Below are 18722 nucleotides of genomic sequence, written 5' to 3'. Positions count from 1 at the left end.
GGGACGGTGAGGCCAGGAGGTCTAACGGCCGCCTGCAGGAGGACTCCTGCCTTTGGCCCGACAGCACATGGGAGGTGCTGGGTGCCAGCGGCGCTTTCCCCCGACACGCGCACCGAACACAACCAGCAGGGCTCGGGGCTGGTCCGCTCCCGACGAGGTGTCGCGTGGGCTCCGCCAAAGGGCTGCGTAAAGCCCAACGTGCCGCCGGCCCCCCGGAAGGCCAGCGCATGCCGAAGGCAAGACGGGACAGCCCTGCAGACCCGCAGGCCGCCTACGCCTGTTTTCTGGTAGCGATGACTCAAGTCGACCGCCCCCCCACACACACACACACACACGCACCACCAGGCCTCTCTCGGGAAAGAGGGCATGAATTTGACACACAAAAATTTGGAGTTTTGTGGCCATTTGTTAGATGTTCTGCCAGAACAAAAAAGACCTTACAGAGACTAAAGCCAGATCTGGAGACTTGTCAGCCCCTTCCACCCGCCCCCGAAGGCCACCAACCCACACAGACTTGTCAGCCCCCTCCACCCGCCCCCGAAGGCCACCAACCCACACAGACTTGTCAGCCCCCTCCACCCGCCCCCGAAGGCCACCAATCCACACAGACCCCGAGGTTCCGCGCCCTCGGACCAGTCCACTCCGCTGAGCCCCGCGGAGCCCAACAGGAGTCACTTCAGAGCGACAGAGCGAAGTAGTGCAAAACGATAAATTTTTATTTGTTCACAGTTAAACACAAGCAACTGCCTTGACATTCTGGAACATTCTAAGGACAGCAAACCCTTTCGATTCCACTTCCCACTAAGATTGTACCATTTTCTCTCGCAGTTCACGTTTATGGCATCTGATGTGGATTGTTTGACATGCTTTTAAGATCGAGGTGGGAAAGTTTAAACCTTTTGATAAGAGATGACTTTTTAAAAATTAACTAAAAGCAGTCATTTAGAAAAATCTTTTTCACTGATGGGACCCCTTCGAACTGCAAGTTAGCCACATATGCTTGATCCATGATTGAATTACAAAACTAGATTTATGTCAGCATAATCTGTTCCTCCGTGATGTGTTCGTGGTCCACACGCGTCTTCTGAGAAGCCATCTCTGACTCTTCCTGGGGCAGAATGCCCGGCCGCCCCTCCGATGAGCCAGCGTCTGCGCCCAGAGCAGCACGCACCCTCCTCTCCAAACACTGTCAGGGTGGGGGAGGGAGGAGGGTTGGCCTGGGGGTCTCGAACTCTCAGGGCTCTCCTCTAAAAGACCTGTTCCAATGGTTCACCAGCCTGCTGAGCCCAGAAGGTGGACAATTTTGTGGCATTGAAAAGGGATGGGGAGGGAGGGGGAGAAAGTTCCTCTGCCTCGTTAACTCGTCTCAAGGCCAAAAGCAGCCGTGGGCACAGGGACCTAACCGTCCCAGGCAGGTTTCCCGTGTAGCTACAGCCACCTTCTCAGGCCAGCAGGTGTAGACTACGGGGCAGACGGCGGAAAAGACGGGATCACCGCTCCCCCTGGGCACAGCAGAGTCACATGGGGAAGCGAGCCACCTGGGGACAAGGGTCACAGCAGCAGCCTAGGGGCCAGGCCCCGACCTCAACTGGTTCTTTCACCTCTAAAGTTTAATGAAGTGCAACGATTCCTTTGCAGCGGTCGGGCGGTGGGCGGGGGTGGGGGGCATGTCACAGAACTCGGGACGTAAACAGATACACAAAGGTCTTGGATCAAACCGCTCCCGACACTCACTGCCGGCCTGTTTAAAGCATGTACCTCGAAGAGCGAGAATGCACCAGGGTGACTCGTGCTGATCTGGGTCATTGCACAAAAGACACCCCCCCCCCCGCCCCGGGGACACGCTCCGGCGCGGGGTCAGGCTGCTCCAGGACCACTCTGCCGCGAGGGCGGGCCGCTCCAGTCTCTGCGTGAGGCGAGCGCCACACCGCGTCGCCCGCGGTTCTGGACTGCGCCCGTGCCCTGCCCGCCCCCTCTCAGGGCTTCTGCTCAGACTGTGCGCACAGCACTCTCTGCCCTTCGTCCTCCAGCGACTTCTCTCTGGCTTCGAGCGACCAGTTCTAGGATCTGGTGAAATCCGCGCTGGCACGCCACACCCACAGTGCTGTGGTCCAGCTCGGAGCCTCTCGTCGCCACGAGCATTTCAGCCATTCTCTTCTGTACAGCTGCTAGACTTTGATCTTTCTCGACAAAAACACCGGAAATTCCGTACGAGCTGTTGCACACGGGACCTGCCCGGAGCCTGGAGTTCTGTCTGCTCTTGTCCTGGTTTGCCCAGTGGTGTGCGAGCCTCTCTGGCCGCGACGGCCTAATTTTTCCAATTGTCAGTGGCTTCCAGGACCTTCTCCTGGACTGTAACAGTTCACCTTTCGAGAAGAGCTCGGACCACTTCACCCCAAAGACAGGACATGTGTCCCGGCTCACAAAGTAGCTTACCTAGCGTCTCTCTCTCCACTCGGAGCCTAGTAAGAACTTTCAGCAGCTTATTCCAAAAACCGAGGCAGTTTTCTCTCCTGAAAACAACTGCTGAACCCAGGGAGGTCGCGTCTACCTACCCACCTTTTAAGGCTGTTCGTCTCATCTCCGCGGAGAACTCTTAAAACCTCCTGACCCAAGAAACGGCCCGTGTCCCCTACCGCTGGAGTTCGGTCAGCTTTCGTGACCAGGCGTTTCTTCCACCCACAGTAGCCATTTCCACAGATGTCACGGCAGAACCTTGTCAAAGCTTTTTAAGTCCACAGGAGTTCCAACTGCTGGAGCCCCACGAACTCGTCTCCCCAAACCCATCTTCCCCGTGGGACCACGCCCACCAACAGCCACCCCAAGAAACACTGCGGTGCTCCTTTTACCAACAAACGTCACCCTGCCCAAGTGGCAGACGCCGATCTCCTCAGGAGCTGTGCCCGACCCTAGCTGGTGTCAAGTGGGGCTCAGGACGCTGGCCACACAGGTGAGACAGGCAGCTTGCTCGGTGGCCCCGACACGTACGAGCACCCCAGGCAGACTCCACTCGGGACGCTGGATGCCTCTGCCCATCTGTCCCCAGGCCGGGATTCTCCCAGGACGTCCTCTACTGTCACTTCCCATCCTTGCAAACACTCGCCACGGCACGGTCCAGGGACCCGTTGACTCATGGCAGGTTCATCAATTCCAAAACCAGACAAAACCCGACTGAGCCCTCGTGACATAGAAGCCTGTTTTTGGGCCGGGTCCCTCCAACGTGGCTCCAGGCCTTGCCTCCACCCCTGGGCTGAGCGAAGCCCACGGCCTCTAGGACCTAGAGGGACCTGAGTGCAGGCCCTCAGGGTCGCCACAGCTGTGGAGCTGAGCAAACGACCGCCAGGCGGGACCCCGTGCCCAGGGCCCCCAGCACAGACACCGCCGGAGCCTCCGGCCAGGCCTCGGTCCCCGTCACCACGCTGCCTTCTCCTCCCTGCACGTTCACCGTCTGCCCTGCTGTGAAACGTTTCTTCCCTCCTCTGCGTCGGCCTCCGTCAGTCCGCCAGAGAAACGGCCCCAGTTGGGGTGCCCGGCGCCCCGCGCACTGACCAGCATCGGCCTTGGGGCTCCGGGCTTCCAGAGCCGGTCCCGGTGGTCCTCCCCCCATCCCCACGACCCAGAGCCGGTCCCGGTGGTCCTCCGGCAGCGCCTCCTCTCCTTTCTGAATTTCTTCGTGTTTCCCTTTTCTAAACCCGAACTAGGACACGGAACGCGTTTGCCTCTGAGCTTTCCTCTGGACAAAGCCGGATGAGACCTGCGGTGCCCAGCGCTCTGCGCGTCACAGCCAATGGCCACCGCTGGCACCGTGCTGCGCCCACAGCAGGCGAGGGCGCCCCTTCTCAGGCCGGAGTCAGCTGGCCGGGCCTGAAGCCCCATCCCACGGAGACCTTCCGCTCGCACAGCCGTGGTGACACAGTCTCAGGACGCAGCCCCTTCAGGTCAGGGAAGCCAGAGTGTTTATTGCCACACTTTTACCCGAGTGCCGGGGCTCCTGCCCGAGGTGACGTTCCGCGCCATTGCCGTTTCCTTCCTTCTTCGTGGCTGAGCCCGCTGGCTGTTCCAACCAGTCTCCCCGCCCCAGCGGGACCGCCAGGCGAGGGCCTCAGGCTTCTAGCATTTACTTCAGGAGCATCTGTTGACTTCAGATTCTCTGCCACCGCCAGCGTTCTGACCGCTGTTGCCTCTCCTGAGCCTTTGCAGCCAGCCAGGTCCACGGCAGCGGCTTCCGTCGACACTGCAGGCCTCTGCTCTGAAACGCTGTGCCACCACTACCGTGTGGGCGAGGAGCAGCGTCTGCTCTCTGGGGAGTCGGCCCCTGAAAATTAGAACTGGTGTGAAAAGTTGTTACCTTCTCGGTGGCCTAGAACCTGCTACAGTGAGGCAGCTCTCACGGCCTGAGAAACGAGGGTCATAGGAACTTCGAAGAAACTCTCTGGACCTTCAGAGCCTTTCTGCCGCAGTGTTGCAAGGAGGCTGACGGAAACGGGAGGCGCGGGGCGACGCGGGGGGCACACGGACGGAGGAGTCTAGCCTGAGGGCGCGGCGCTCGGCCACGGCGCTTCCCGGGGGCCTGGCTGCTCGCGTCGCCGCCCTTCCGTCCTGCAGGGAGCGGGGTCACCACCCGCACACCAGCCTGGGGCCAGGACCGCACCAGCCTTCGAGCCGACACCAAATAAATAAGAGGTAGTGGGGGAGGGGGACAGAGCGTTCCCACGGGGAGCCACAGTCTCTGCAGGGCTGGCGCTGGGCTGCTCCAGCAACAGATGTTTGTTCGTTCACAAAGAACTTTCTAGGAGGCTCGTCAGAACCACCGAAAGAACCGCCGTGTTCCTAGACCTGCTGCCGTTGATGCCAAACTTCAGAATCAGGAGCAGCGACAAAGTCCCACGCGCAAGCCTTCGGGGGAAGGTCGCCGGCTACGCGGCTCCCGCTCCCAGAGCTGGCGGGCGGCAGACTTACCTGCGGCGCCGCCAACCTCCCGGCTAGCAGGCGCCTGCCCGGCTTTCTAAGCTTCGGGAGAGAGTGGGGGGACAGGTTAAATTTGGCCTCATATTGCACTGGTTCAAAGGGCACAACCATTCGAGGGAGAAGGAAGAAAATAAAGCTTCTAAGGAACGCAAACTGGCCCTCGGATTAGTACACACTGCTAGGGCAAGGGGCCGGGTCGAGGGGAAGGTTAAGAGGCATTTCAAGGCCAGATCCAAAAACCGTTCCGCATTCAGTCAGCTGTCCAGAGGACCGCCACCCCGTCCCCACCGCGTGAGCTGGCCGCGCAGACCCCGGAAGGGGCAGCTCGCGGACGTGCACCTGCTCCGCCCGTGCTCTGCCCGCGCCCCGCAGGCTGGCGCTGCCTGGCCGTCGTCCTTAACTGTGCTCGAGATGGGTCTCGTTGTAGTCCATGATACGGAGCTGTCCAACACTGTCCGGGTTCGGGGGGGACGGGCACGGGCCATCCACGCTCAGCGGGCTCTTGTCTTCCACGCCCGAGTCTTTGCCCAGTTCTGTCTTTGGGGTCTCCGAAAGGCTACCGATGGTCACGCCGTCCTCGTCACACTGGCTCTCGCTCTTATTACGAAACAGCTCTCGGGCCTTCATGCCCAGGAAGCTTTTGGAACTAGGAAGCGAGCCCACAGTCGCAGGGATGCTGGTGGAGGGCTCGCCCGGGGCGGCTTCCCTCCGGCTGCCGAACGGGCCCGCCCTCGGGGTCGGGGGCTTCTCCGGGGTCGAGAGCTCACTGCTGCTACTGCTGCCTCCGCCACCTCTGCCGCCACCACTGCCCCGGGTGCTGCCCGGCCTGGGGGGCTTGGTCTCGCCGTTGTGGCCAGATGCCTCCTCACCGCGCCCCGCTGCAGAATCCACGCAGCCGTCATCACAACAGTCGAGCCTGTAAGAGACCCGGGGGCGGGGGGGGGGAGCAGCTGGAGAACATGGCGCCGCGGGCGGGAAGCGTGGGGCTGCCGGACGCCAGCTCACACCGACACCGCACCCGCCGGCCCGCCCCGTTTCATAACGGAGGACTCTGGCGCCAGGCCACGCCGGGAGAAACCTAAGTCGCCAGGCACGTGAGGTGGCACCCTGGAGCACGGGTGCTTCCTGTGACCACAGCCAGTGACTTGGGGCCAAGGACAAGGAGCGTGGGAGGATGGCTGGGCCTCCAAGGGGAAAGGTCGAGAGGGGTCTCTGGCACGCGGGTGGCGGCCTGCGGCGGCCTCGGCTGGCCGGGCTGCGCCTGCTCCGCCCCTCGCGGCGCGGTCAGCGACAAGGCCACTGATGCCGACTCTGTCGTGCTCCTACCTTTCTTCTGCCACTTCAGCCGCTTCTGTTTTTCCTTCTTCAAGCTTTTTCAGGAGCCCGTCTTTCTCCAACCTGCCATACAAATCTAAGATCTCCAATTCGAACACTTGGGTGATCCTTTTCTGAGCCTCGTACCTGCTCTCTGCAGCCTGCAGCTGTCCTCTGAAAGACAGAGACCGCCCAGAGGGTGGGAATCCCACTTCGTAAAGGACGGCGCTGCCGCCACCTTCCCCGGTGGGCGTTACCTTGCCTGGAGCCTGACGTCCTCTAAATACTTCTTCTGCTCCAACAGAAGGTGGTCTTTCTTGGCCAGGTGAGATTCCAGTTCCAGAATCCGCTTCTGGGAGGTGTCAAGCCTCTGGTTCTGCTGCAGAACATGGTTTCTGTTTTTTTCTAGTTCTTTCCGATACGCAGTTTTCATCATTTCCACTTCCTAAAAAAGAGACTGCAGTGAATCATTTTAGAAAAGCACACCATATCGGCTCTGAAAAGTCCAGGTAATAAGCACCGAGAACGTCCGTGTGTACTGCTCATGGCCATAATAATGAAGACAGCTTTCTGGAAAGTAATAAGCTGGCAGTATTAGCCTTAGTGACCTTTCCTGAAGTCTACCCCTAAGGGACTCGTCTGAAATACGCAGACGCTTTGGCACAACAATCCTCACGGCATGTTCAGAAGAGCGAAACCCAGCAGCACCGTTAGGCCTGATCTCCGGGAAATGCTTATGTAAACTGAAGTCAGTCTTTCACTGGTAAGTTCTTAAGGCTGATACGTATCGGTAAAGAGATAAAAAAGCAGACTACAAAGCCACGTGACTAGAGGATCAACTACGTAAACATGTGCAGTCACGAAACACCAATGAAAACGCGCCCCTGCTCAGAACGTCAGGGCGCTGGTGTCGCGGCTCACTTCCTCCCAATACCGGCCGAGGCGAAGCTACGGAAGGCAGCGCGGTGAACAAGTCTGCTCGGCAAAGCGGCACCTGCAGGTCAGGTGACCTGACATGGCTGGGCACGGGCCAGACACACGGCCTGGGATCACAGCAGCTTAGAGCCCACAGTGAGTGCACTGGGCTCAGAAAAGCACTGAGCTGGAGACTGTTGTGACAAATGTTTTAAAGGAGATAACGAGCCATGAGGAGCAAGGAGATAAGCTTCCACGCAGGTGCGCCGGCCTCCTCAGCGCCGACTGCGACAGACCGAAACTCAAAACTGGGCGTCAGACAAGGGGGCCGTCCCAGCTACACCCAGTGGCTCCAGATGTCCCCACCAGTTAGATCGACAAATCAGACCTCTGTCAAGAGTGACAACAGTTGTTTGTGGAGAACCAAACAGAGCACTGAGCCTAGACCAGACCCCACTTTCCCGAACCTCACAACTACCGCGTGGGGGCCGCCCCCGCACCTCCCGGCCGGCCCCCACCTGACTGTGAGATGCCACTCCTCCTCCCCACCCCATTGCACGCCAGGAAGCCTGGCCCCTGGTCCAGGGCAAACCCTGACGGACGCAAGGCGGTGACTGGCTACCGATGGGCATACGACACAACCCCGGCCAGTGACGAGTGGGGGGGTGGTCTAGTGGAGGGTCCCCGGGAAAGCTGTCCTTGCTGAGAGACGTGCTCCTCTTCTGTAGGACACCGTGGCGTCTACCATGACGGCGGTAGCTGAGGCGCACACCTTGCAACGATGAGCACAGCTGGCCTGAAGGCGCGCTGCCGCCACAGGCCGGGCGGTGCAGGGAGCGGTGAGAACCAGGCTCCCGACGCCGTCCCTGAACTGCCGGCCCCGGGACTTCCTCTCAAGCGAAATAAACGAAATTACTTGTTAAGCCAGATTAGTTTGGTTCTTTGTTGCCGCTTACAGCTGAAGGCACCAGTCACAAGTTTTATGAACTGTGAAACAGCCTAAAGAGGCCAGGGCTTGCTCAGCCCGACGTGAAAAGTGTCCGACCACGGACAGCCCTGCAGAAGCCCGCCTGGCTCCCCTGCTCTCAGGGGACACGCGGATGCACGCGGGCGAGCGCTCTCAGTTCTCTCGTCTCGTTCTTTCTCCAAAGCTGCTCTACCTCCCAAGGGAGTGACAGTCGTTTCTAGAGAAAGTTCCACATTTAACACCCTTCTAAACGGAGTCTGAATCCGAGAGCTGAGACGTAAGGATAACTCCACTGTAAAAGTTACGTCTCTCTGGTTTTAAGACTACTCTCTACGTTCGGCCAAAAAAGGCGCTTTACAAAACACAAGCACGCGAAATCCTAAAAAGAAGGCCCGCATATGACGGAGACGTTGGTGGCAGGAAACATCCGGGCACTTGCTATTAAAAGTCTCTCCCCGGCTCCTTCGCCACCGTTCCCCGAGGCTATGTGTAAAGTAAGGCGAACTTCTGCCTCGACACGGCTGGTGAGGCGCGAGCGTGACACCCTCCCGACGCCGGCCTGTTGCCGGGACAGACCCACCATCTGCTGAAATTAAGTTCGACGTTAAAGGGGAGAGAAGCCCGTGTGCTGGCGCGTACGCGCGGCCCGCGACCGTCGGCGAGGCCGGCGCCCCACCGCTCCCTCCCAAGAGGGGCCCGGGGTAAGCGAAGGGAGGCGCTCTGCCACCTCCCCTGCTCCAAGTGCCACTTGGCGCTTTCACCGACACCCGGCCCAAGGCTAGGGAAGCCGCTCGCGTGATGGCTGAGAAGCGCTTGGATGGCTAGGCCGGGGCGGTGGAGGTGACGCCAGGACCTCTGCAGCGCCTCCCAGGAAGTGACGCCTGGCGCCGCTCTGCACGACGCGTGCCGCCCGGAGCTGGCCTGGGTCCTAGCAGCGCCCCCGTGGGGCCCGGCCCGGCCCGGCCTACCTGCGTGGTGTCTGCGTGCTTGTTCTGCAGCTGCTCCAGGTAGAGCTCGTTGACCTCCCCGAGGACCAGCAGCTGCCTGTTCAGGAACTCCATCTGCTGCTGGACCGACTCGCTGTTGGAGAGCTGGCCAAAGCACAGACAGGCGGGGTGAAGGTCCGACCGCAGAGGCGCACGCACGCCTGGCACGGGGACCCTCTAGGGGCACGCCACCCCAGTGCTGCCTCCATGGTGGGCCCCCAGGATCCCCGGAGAAGATCGTGTGTGCAGAACCACCACAGCGGAGTCGTCAGATCCGGGGGGATGAAGCCCCAGGAAAAGTCACCCGTGCTAGGGTGAGTGATGCCCAGAGTGGATCACAAAGGGAGACGAACCACGGCTCAAAAACCTGGGCAGAACGAGGAGGGCAGAACTCCCCGAGCCGCACGTGGCCTGGGGCGCAGGCCGGCAGTTCCCCGCCACGGAGACCGCTCTGTGCGTGCGAGATGCTCGGCAGCGCCCCGGCCCCTGCCCGCCCAGTCAGTGGCACCAAAAACGTCTCTGGACGCTGCCCAAAGTCCCCTGGGCCTGCGGACTCACTCCTTGTTGGGAACCCTGATAAGGACGCACAAGCCAGACGCTTGTCCCATCTGAAGGAAGTGTCGGCGTGTGGTGTGAGGACAGTCGCTCGCCACCCGTCTCACTCACCTTCTGAGAAACCTGGCTGAGCAGCAGCTCCGTGTGGCACACCTTGCTGCTGGCCTTCTTCAGCTCCAGGCGCAGCGCCGCAACCATGTTCCTGCAGTCCTGCAGCTTTGTCTGCCCGAGAGACGGCCGGGGTCAGGGAGCACTGCCGGCCACAGGGAGCCGCCCGAGAGACGGCCGGGGTCAGGGAGCACTGCCGGCCACAGGGAGCCGCCCGAGAGATGGCCGGGGTCAGGGAGCACTGCCGGCCGCAGGCCACAGAGAGCCGCCAGCGCCTCGCTCCCCGACAGCTCTTGGGCCATCAGGATTTAACCTCTTAGTTTTAAAAAGTAAGCAGCAGTTGATTTCAGAGTTTCTGATTTGTTTAACAAAAGAGAAGAAGGCCTTATGTCCACACCAGAGCCCAGGGCCTCGCAGCCAACTCCCAGGGTGCTGCGGGACACTTTACTTTTGAGGGAAACGTGGCGACATCTGTTGGTCGTCATGTGCACTACTGACTGAGGGTCCTTCGTTTGGGCTGAGATGTGCTCTCTGCCTGTGGATGACATCACAGCTTTGCAAAGCTGCCTCTCGGGTGGACGTAGTGATCAAAATCACCATGGGAAAACCGGTGAGAAACAGGAAGGAGGGCGCCAGCGTCCCATGATTCCAGGGCGAGATTGCACGCGCCAGGTGGGCATGCTCGCAGCACTGGTAACCAGCGTGGTCGTTCAGAGAAGGAATTTAAAGAAATTTTTTGGACTTATATGTATTACTTCAAACACCTTCTAAGCTGTCAGGACATGAATAGCACCAGGGACAAATGACTGAAACTCTGGGGGCGCTGTGAACAGGGGGAGCTGGCGAATCTCCACCACGATGTCCGCCGGCCGCGGCTCCGGAGGGGAAAGCAGGCCGCCTGCATTCAGGCGGACGCGGGGCGGCGGCCGTACCTGTAACTCCTGGCTCTGGTTGTAGAACTCCTCCCGGTCGTGCTGCAGCTGCCGGACCTGGCTGTGGAGCTGGGTGACCACCGTGTCGCGCTGCTCCTGGAGCTGGCTGTACCTGGCTTGTTCCCTCTGCAGACTGACCTTGCACATCTGGATGTCTTTCTCTTGTAACTTCAACTGGTCTTTCTAGCAGAGACCAGAGACGCCATCATTTCAGGGGCCTCCAGCACGGGCAGTGACACGTTTCACACATGCTGCCCGTTTCATCTGAAGTCACACGCTACTCTGGGACTGTAACTACAGGCCCAGAACCCGGCGGCTGCTACTGCCTAACTTGACTTTGGCTCAGGGGCTCCCAGATTCACACAGGCGATGGATCGTAGGCTGCTTAGAGAACTTTCCTCAGGGATCGACTTGCTCCCAATACCTTCCACAGCCCTAAGCCCCAGCACTGGAATGGGACCTCTGGGACAAAACAGTGTGACAGCCAGGAAAGCGACGGACATTTGTGACCGTGTAGCCTGCACCAGGCACCGAGCAAATGCTTGCGACACAGTTTCTTCTAAGCAGCACCGTTACAAACAGGCGCCACGATTACTCCTCCCTTCTACAGACCGGGCGACGGGCTTCGGGAAGCCAAGTCACTCACGACGCGGCAGGGGCAGGGCCAGCGTCCAGGCCTCACTGCCTTCGCAGCTGGGCCGTGAGCTCGGGGCCCTGACACAGCCCCAGGAGAGCTGGTCTCACATTCAGAGACACGAAATGGACCCTTTGCCCGGTTACCGGCACAGCAGGGTACAGACCAACACGGACACTCAGTGGTCCCCGCGGTTCCAAGAGCCACAAGGGAGCTCAGAGCAGGGGTCTCACGGCCCCGCCTGGGACGCAGCGGCCTGGCCCGGGCCGCCCCGGTGCGCAGAGCGGGGTGCGGGACTCTGCGCCCGACCTCTGACACTCCCCGCTGACACACCGGCACGCCGCCCCCGCGCGGAGGAGCCCGCCCGGGCCCGCGCGCTCACCATGGCGGCGTTGTGCTCCTCCAGGGCGGCGGCCCGAACGGCCCTGCGCAGCAGCCGCCGGTTCCGCACGGCGTGCTGCTGCCTCTTGAAGCGCTCGTACAGCAGCTGGCTGTGCAGCAGGAGCAGCTGGTTCCGCAGGGTGCGGGTCTCGTCCGAGGGAGGGGAGCCTGGTTTTAAAGCAGAGGGAGGTGGCAGAGGCGCCTTTTACACGTCGTCCCCGCGAGCCCCCCGGGGTTCATCAGCTTAAGGAACACAGGTCCCTACAAGCCAAGCCACCGCTCGCCTGGCAAACGAGCACCTGGTTCCCAGCAAAGAGCATCACTGGGAGCGGGGCACGCACCCCCCCGCCCGCAAAGGACCACCAAGGGACACCAGGCGACAGGACTCTGAGCTACTTCTTCCCTGCAAACCCGAACCACGTGCATGTGTTTTTGAGACTCCTTTTCAACCTTCACTGCTCCGTCCCTGCCAAGCCCTCTCCCCGGGCCATTTGCGTCACCTGGGGCTTTTCCAGGGAGGCCTGGCCTCACGTGAGGGCTGCGCTTTTTGCAATTCCACTGTGCAGCGCACGGTCCTCGCCACTTTTCGAATATAGGAAATGCTGAGTTTGCAACACCTGAGCTACTCTTTCGCAAGGTGGGTGACAGCTGGGGCAGCAGCAAAGGGGAGACAGGTTCCTACATGGCACCTCCCTCTGGGACGGAAAGGGAACAAGCAAGCAGGATCCACGTGGGCTGGATTTGGAGCTAAAGTAACAACGTTACCTCCAAAGTGTGTCCAGTCGACAGACTTGCTGGGTAAAGACAACCTGGGAAGAAAGGTTTTGATCAATGAAGTTACCCATCTTGCCCAGAAAAAACCAATCTGGACTTTTCATCTCGGCAGGTTAGATCACTTCCTTGTAATCAAAAGCGCAGAGAAAAGTTTCAAACTCAAAGTCCCCATGGAGTGAGAGGGGCAGTCTCACAGCCCATACCGGGGGCAGGCGCCCCACTAAGGGCGACCAAGTCTCTGGAGTGGAGAGGCCCTAACGCGGAGCCGGCTCGGCTCTCCAAGGCCACGGACGACCACACACCGAGCAGCCCGTTTCATGTCAACGTGCACGCAGCAGCCCTCCGTGGAGAAGCCCCTGACATCGAGTCTGCGGGGGAACCAGCGCGCTCACCTGGGCCCGTACAATACCAAATTTCATTAAAAATTAGACCTTAAATATGACGATCTCTGTCAAATTCTGCCTTGGATTATCATTATATGGAAGAAAAAATAAAATGAACATTCCCCAAGAACCTGTTTAGAAATGGCAGAGGATTAGAACTTCCCTGATCCCTTCCTTGGATAGCCTTTGAAAAGGGTAATAAGAGTTGGAAACAGTGTCTCAGATAGATTTCCTTCTGAGAAACCATGTGCGCCATCCTGGGATGGGGGGGCAGGCCACCCTGAACTTGCACGGAAATGCTGACTTCGTCTTCCCTCCAATGGCCTATGTTACCGAAACAGAAAGACCTGTAGCTAGAGAGCGATGCTGTAACAAACATCTCCATGTTTCACATACACCTCATCCTCGAATCACGAGAGCAAATGTGAAAAAGCATTTGACCTTCCTCGTGGTACGGTGGCACCAACGGCCTAACATAAAGGCTCATTTTAAAATGGGCCATTACTCTGGGAACCCCCCCAATTTAACGCGCGTGTGCAGAGAGCACACACAGTGACACGCGTGAAACGGCAACACAGACCGCAGGGCCATCTGGCACAGCGCGGGGGGGCGCGGCAGCCTCTGGGGCGGCCTCTGGGGGGAGCCGCAGAGCCGGTCCGCCCTCCCGCGCTCAGGGTCACAGGTCCCAGGAGAGGGGGCCCTGCCAGCGCCTTACTTGTTCAGCTCCTTGCTGTGCGCGTCTGCTCCCTGCTGGACCAGCCTGTCCAGCACTTCCACGGGGGAGGGGGAGGGCGTGTAGTCTTCCTCTGCGTTTCCTTTTGCCTTCTTTAACAGTTCCTTCGTCTTCTTGCTGACAAAATGATGGGCAGTCTTTGGCAATGCCACCTCGAAAAGATGATCGTACGGGGGAGGCTGCCCACTTCCGAACCCCGCGCCCCTCGGAGGTGGAAGTTTACAAGGGCTGGGGGTGAGGATGCTGGTCTCCAGAGAAGCCTGGCGCTCCCTGCCCGCTGCGGGGCTTCCCTCGGCGCCGCCGTGGGGCCGGTCGATGGGGGTAAAGGCTTGCTTTGGTGTGTCGGGCCCGAGCTTGTCCAGGGAGCAGTTGGAAGGCTCAGCGTTCGCACTGGCGCCCTGAGCACCAGAGGCGGCCGAATGGGTCTTCCTGGAACAGCTCGAGAGGCTCTCTCGGTAGAAGGGAGAGTCGAAGCCGCCTCGAGGGACCAGGGGCTCAGCCTCGGCCGTCGTGATCTCGGAAAGTTCTTTAGATATTGCGGCTGAGGGGTGAAGGGGAGACAAGAGACACCTCAGTAAACAGGCCATCGGGGGACAGCCGGGCAGTCTGGGGCTGCATGCGGCCACGTGCCACCCCGAGGGAGAGAAACAAAGGGGCATCCGTTCACCTGGACAGGACCCAGAAGACAACTCCCATCCTCTTCCCCCAAGAGAAGGAAAACCAAGCCAGCCCGGAGTGCTGACGCTAGATCCCGACTTAAAGCACGACGAGGTCACCTCGCAGCAACCTCGTGTAAGCCCAGGACCCCATGTGTTGTTACCTTCTTCTTTATCTTTCTCAAAACTATCCTCTTCAGAGGCCAGGTCACCTAAAAACGCCGGAAGATCATTTAGGGTGACTGAATTCTTGCTGCCAGGCAGTTCCTCTAAAGAGAAACAAAGACAACCCCAAGTCAAAGAAACAAACTGGTCACCCCCGTAACTGTGAACCCTTCCACTGTGACGGAATGTGTCTGTGACGCTTCCTCCTGCTGAAGACGGAAGGCCGGAAATGGTTCTCCCGGGGCTACTACAGAAAACTAAGGCATTATAAATAACCTCACTGAAGGCGCCAAAACAATCCCACTGAAAATAACATTCTCCGTTCTCAACACCACAGAGAACAGATAAAACCAGTCTGACAGCCGAAAACACAGGCAGTTCACGGCCACAGCTTAAAAGCCTGTGCTGCTGCGGCCAGGTCGGCATTCGGAACCGAGCACCCGTTTCATCACCGCTGGGCGTCGGTGTCTCACGGGACGCCGGAATTTCCCTATTTCCGTACATGACCCAACGAGGGGAGATGGGCGAGGCGGTCCACTGTCACCCCGAGATTTTACCTAGCCCGCGGTCGTTCAGAAGATGGTGCTGTCTGTGTAGACAGGGCTTCACAGGGTCTGCTCTCTCCTCCTGAAAAGATAGGTAGCGTTTACGTCACAAGGCGAACACTGTGCTCACGTCCTCGGACGTGAGAGAAACGTACGCAACATCTAAATATTTAGCACGCTACAAAGGAGTTGAAAGGTTAGCCCAGCAGTTCTGAAACTGTTTGGTCTCAGTATGTCTTCACATTCTTAAACATTACCGAGAATCCCGAGACCTTTTGTTTCTGTAGACATATCCATTGATAATTACTGTATTAAAACTTAAAATTTAAAAATACTCATTCGTTCACTTAAAAATAACAAACCCATTACGTGTAAACATAAATAACAAATATTTTTATGGAAAATGTCTAGATTTCCCAAAACGCAGATAAATTAGCGAGAAGAATGGGGCTGGTTCCTATTTCTGCAGTCTCTGTAACACCCGTACTGATGGAAGGAGGCTGGACTCTATCTCCTCTGTGTTCAACCCGCTGCTATGCCACTTTGGCTAAAGCCCACGATGAAAGCCCTGCGCCCCACGGACAAGGACTCATAAGAAGTAAACGTGTGCGAACGGACTTCCGAGTAGCTGCGGATGACCACCTCTGGTGTCGCGCCCAGCCTTGACGAGGGGGTCGTTTCTTAAAGGCCAGTTACAATGTGGAGTCTGAAACCCTGACAACAAACTTCTCGTGCTGTGAAAACCCGCTGGGCTGCCTTGTCCTCCGACTGCACCTTTCACCTGCACGACTCGACAGTGTCGTGCCCTGGGCACTCAGGAAGCACTGGCTCGTCGAGTCACGCAGACGTGTTGAAACGCTTCACCATGCAGTTCCAAAATTCAGTTATTAACCAAGCTTCCCAAGGCTTTTCATACTCATCATAAAAGTCTTGGGGAAGCTATGGAGCTCATGGTGGCAGATACCAATTTTTTAGTATTCTAATTTCACCTGAAAGTTGAATTTATCATTGGCAACAAATACTGTCAGCTGTTTACTGTGAGCTGCCGGGCTCGGCCTGTCAGTTCGGACACTGACCGCCCGCCACGTACTCGGGTGAGCAAGCAGACGGTCGCCGGTGCTGCACGAGAAGCGGCGGCAGCTCGGCCCCCAACTCACGCATGTGCCTGCAACGGCCGCTTCACTGTGATGGGCAACATTCTCAGGGCCGAGATTTCATAAAATTAATAATTTTTACTGCTGTCTATAGAATGTTAAGTTAGGTTTTTTTCTTTCTTCTTTTAAACTGAAAGAACATGTCAAGGAAGAAAGGATGCGATGCCCACCAGGACAGCTGGGTCCCTGCCTTGATTCGTGCTGAGGGGCCGGCCACTTACCCACCACTGTTTCTATCCCATGGGCACAAATGCCAAAGCTATCAAAGGGCAAATGATGGCTCAGCGTTACTACGGAAGTGGTTCTGACCTAGTGGATTCCCTACGAGGGCTTCGGGATAACGCTTTGAGAGCTGCTAGTTAGTCTCTTTTCAGTTGTTCCGATTCAAACCCGTCACATTTGAGGTCAAACTTCTATCCGGCATAACAGGCTTCACAAAATGAGTCCGCAAGCGCGTCCCTGTGCTTGCGCAGACGGACAGCAGACGAGCCAGCATACCTTCCTGGGGGCGGGGGCGGGGGCCTGCGGGAGTGAAGCGTGCACGAAGTCATCCGAGTGGCAGAGTGGGGCTGGAGGAGGAGAGGTTGCCGGGGTTCCCAGAGGGGTTCCTTTCCCGCCTGCTCAAACAAGGACAGAACACACACAATCGCTGAGCCTCACCATCGGAAAGACAGATATTTTCAGCCCAACTATTACTGTGAAGAAAGCTGTTAATGCTAACTTTCTGGGGATCTTGAGCAGTCTCTTTTTTTCAAGGCTCACTTGACATGTTCTGAAAGCTCCAGAGGTTTGCATTAAGCGTCAAAAACAAGTTTACTACTGCGAGTGGCCCCCAAACTCACTGTTAGATCTAAGAGACAATTCCTAGTCGTAAAAGGCGAGCCCAAATCAACCAACCAAAGCCAAACTAATACGTACGTACCAGTCGTGCCGAAGAATTTACTGTTAGGGTGGGACGAATCAGGCGGGACGTTTCCGGGAGAAGTGGGGGGGGTGGCCATGCCACAGACCGCGGACGGGCTCCAGAGCGTACCCTGGGAAGTCAGTGAGGCATGTGAGTGAGGCGGCGCGGACACCGAGTCAGCCCGGGGTTTAGCTCCGTGACCAACGGCCATTTTACACTGGAGAAAGGCATCTCGTTAAAGCTGCACCCTCTAAGTCTAGACGCCACGAGAAAACCGAGTGGCAACAGGCACCTTCTCTAACATCGCCTTATCCTTAAAAACCACCTTTTGAAACGAGCTGTGTCACATTTTCCCAAACCACATGCTAAATCCCGACCCAAACGGTCAGCTTCACCGACAAGCAGACAGGAAAGCGGGTCCGTCGGACACCGTACCTGCAGCGGCTCGGCCAGCGGCCGTGTGGACGAGGAGCTCTGCGCCGGAGGTAGCTGCCCGGGCGTGCTGGACGTCGGCCGGGAAGTGGAGCGAGGGGTGGAGGCGGCACTCCCTACGGCGAGAGAGAAAGGGCACGCGGGGTGGGCGTGGGCGTCTGGGCACCCTGACGGGACAGCAGGGCCTCCAGACCGTTCCATAAGATTCCATTCTCAATATTTAAAAAATCTGAGAGGACTCCTAACATGCTTGGGGACAAAGTAACATTTAAAAGGGCCTTTAAATGCTCTTTGGAAATCAAGTGCAGTAAGGTCTGCTACCCAGTTCAGCGTCAGGAGAACTTGGAAAGGCACGGGCTGGATGACGGCCTGCGCGGGTGCTGCCTGCAGGGGAGCCCGGACTTCTACGCCAGTCCCCTTCCAAGCGTCCAGGCGCACTCAGGCCGTGTCGCTTCCATGGCCCAGAGGGCCACACGAGAAGTGTCAGAAAGCAGAGCAAGTCCCTGTGGGTGGGGCCTAAAAGCCACGGACTTGAATCTGTTTTCTCTTTTAAGCACTGAAGGGACGTCCACGTGGGTTGCCGTTTGATCAGATACAAGATCAAGGACATGGGACTAAATGCAACTTGAAAGAGGAATTATTAACCAGAAGAAAATGGAGACAAATTCAAATTTTAAATATTTGGGAAACGGCTCCTAGGAGCTGAACCAAGTCTTATTGTAGGAAAAGAAAATAAAGTCAATAAAAATAAACAATGCTTTCCAGAGACAAAGCGATAAAGCAGACAGATAAGTACCAAAGTCAGTTTTTACCGTAGCTGCTCTGCGTGTCAACGTAAGGGCCTGCAGTGCCATCGGCTCCACGGTGAGGACAGCGGGCTGAGTTTTGGTGAGACACAGAATAGCCATCTTCGCACGAGGCTTCTGTGGGGTCCAGAGAGATTTTGGCACACTCTATTACAACATCATGTGTTTCCAATTTCTTCCACCTGGAAAAGGCAGTGAACGCAAGAAATACAAGTTGTAATCTATTTAATCGAACAATCAAATATGTACAAGTGCTGACTCGACGCCAGCCACGCGCCTCTGATTAGCGAAGAACAAGGCAGAACCACACCAGCCCAAGTGAGTATCTACCAGTACTACCACATAAATTAGCCTTTCAAGTCGCAAACCTAAAAGCCCCCTATTCCAAATGGCTATATCGAGTTATCAGA

At 57.8% G+C, this 18722-nt stretch overlaps 1 protein-coding gene across 15 annotated transcripts in view; it reads right to left on the bottom strand.

The window, feature by feature from the left end:
• Positions 1-695: 695 nt before the first annotated feature.
• TSC1 (TSC complex subunit 1) overlaps positions 696-18722 on the bottom strand; it is a 44634-nt gene continuing 26607 nt past the window's right edge. For all 15 annotated transcript variants that reach the window (XM_036239136.1, XM_016133915.2, XM_036239131.1 and 12 more), the window contains 15 exons: positions 18319-18494; positions 17510-17622; positions 17093-17204; positions 16669-16787; positions 15029-15098; positions 14471-14575; positions 13633-14191; positions 12526-12569; positions 11762-11928; positions 10746-10928; positions 9817-9927; positions 9133-9255; positions 6540-6727; positions 6295-6456; positions 696-5884 (listed from right to left, as the gene is read on the bottom strand). In XM_036239136.1, the coding sequence (XP_036095029.1) occupies positions 5365-5884; positions 6295-6456; positions 6540-6727; positions 9133-9255; positions 9817-9927; positions 10746-10928; positions 11762-11928; positions 12526-12569; positions 13633-14191; positions 14471-14575; positions 15029-15098; positions 16669-16787; positions 17093-17204; positions 17510-17622; positions 18319-18494 (2752 nt within the window). In that variant the 3' untranslated portion in view covers positions 696-5364. The remainder of the gene's footprint in view (positions 5885-6294; positions 6457-6539; positions 6728-9132; positions 9256-9816; positions 9928-10745; positions 10929-11761; positions 11929-12525; positions 12570-13632; positions 14192-14470; positions 14576-15028; positions 15099-16668; positions 16788-17092; positions 17205-17509; positions 17623-18318; positions 18495-18722) is intronic.

The sequence above is a fragment of the Rousettus aegyptiacus genome, unplaced genomic scaffold (assembly GCF_014176215.1).
Source record: "Rousettus aegyptiacus isolate mRouAeg1 unplaced genomic scaffold, mRouAeg1.p scaffold_m13_p_3, whole genome shotgun sequence".
NCBI lineage: Eukaryota > Metazoa > Chordata > Mammalia > Chiroptera > Pteropodidae > Rousettus > Rousettus aegyptiacus.
This window is presented reverse-complemented; position numbering and strand designations above follow the sequence as displayed.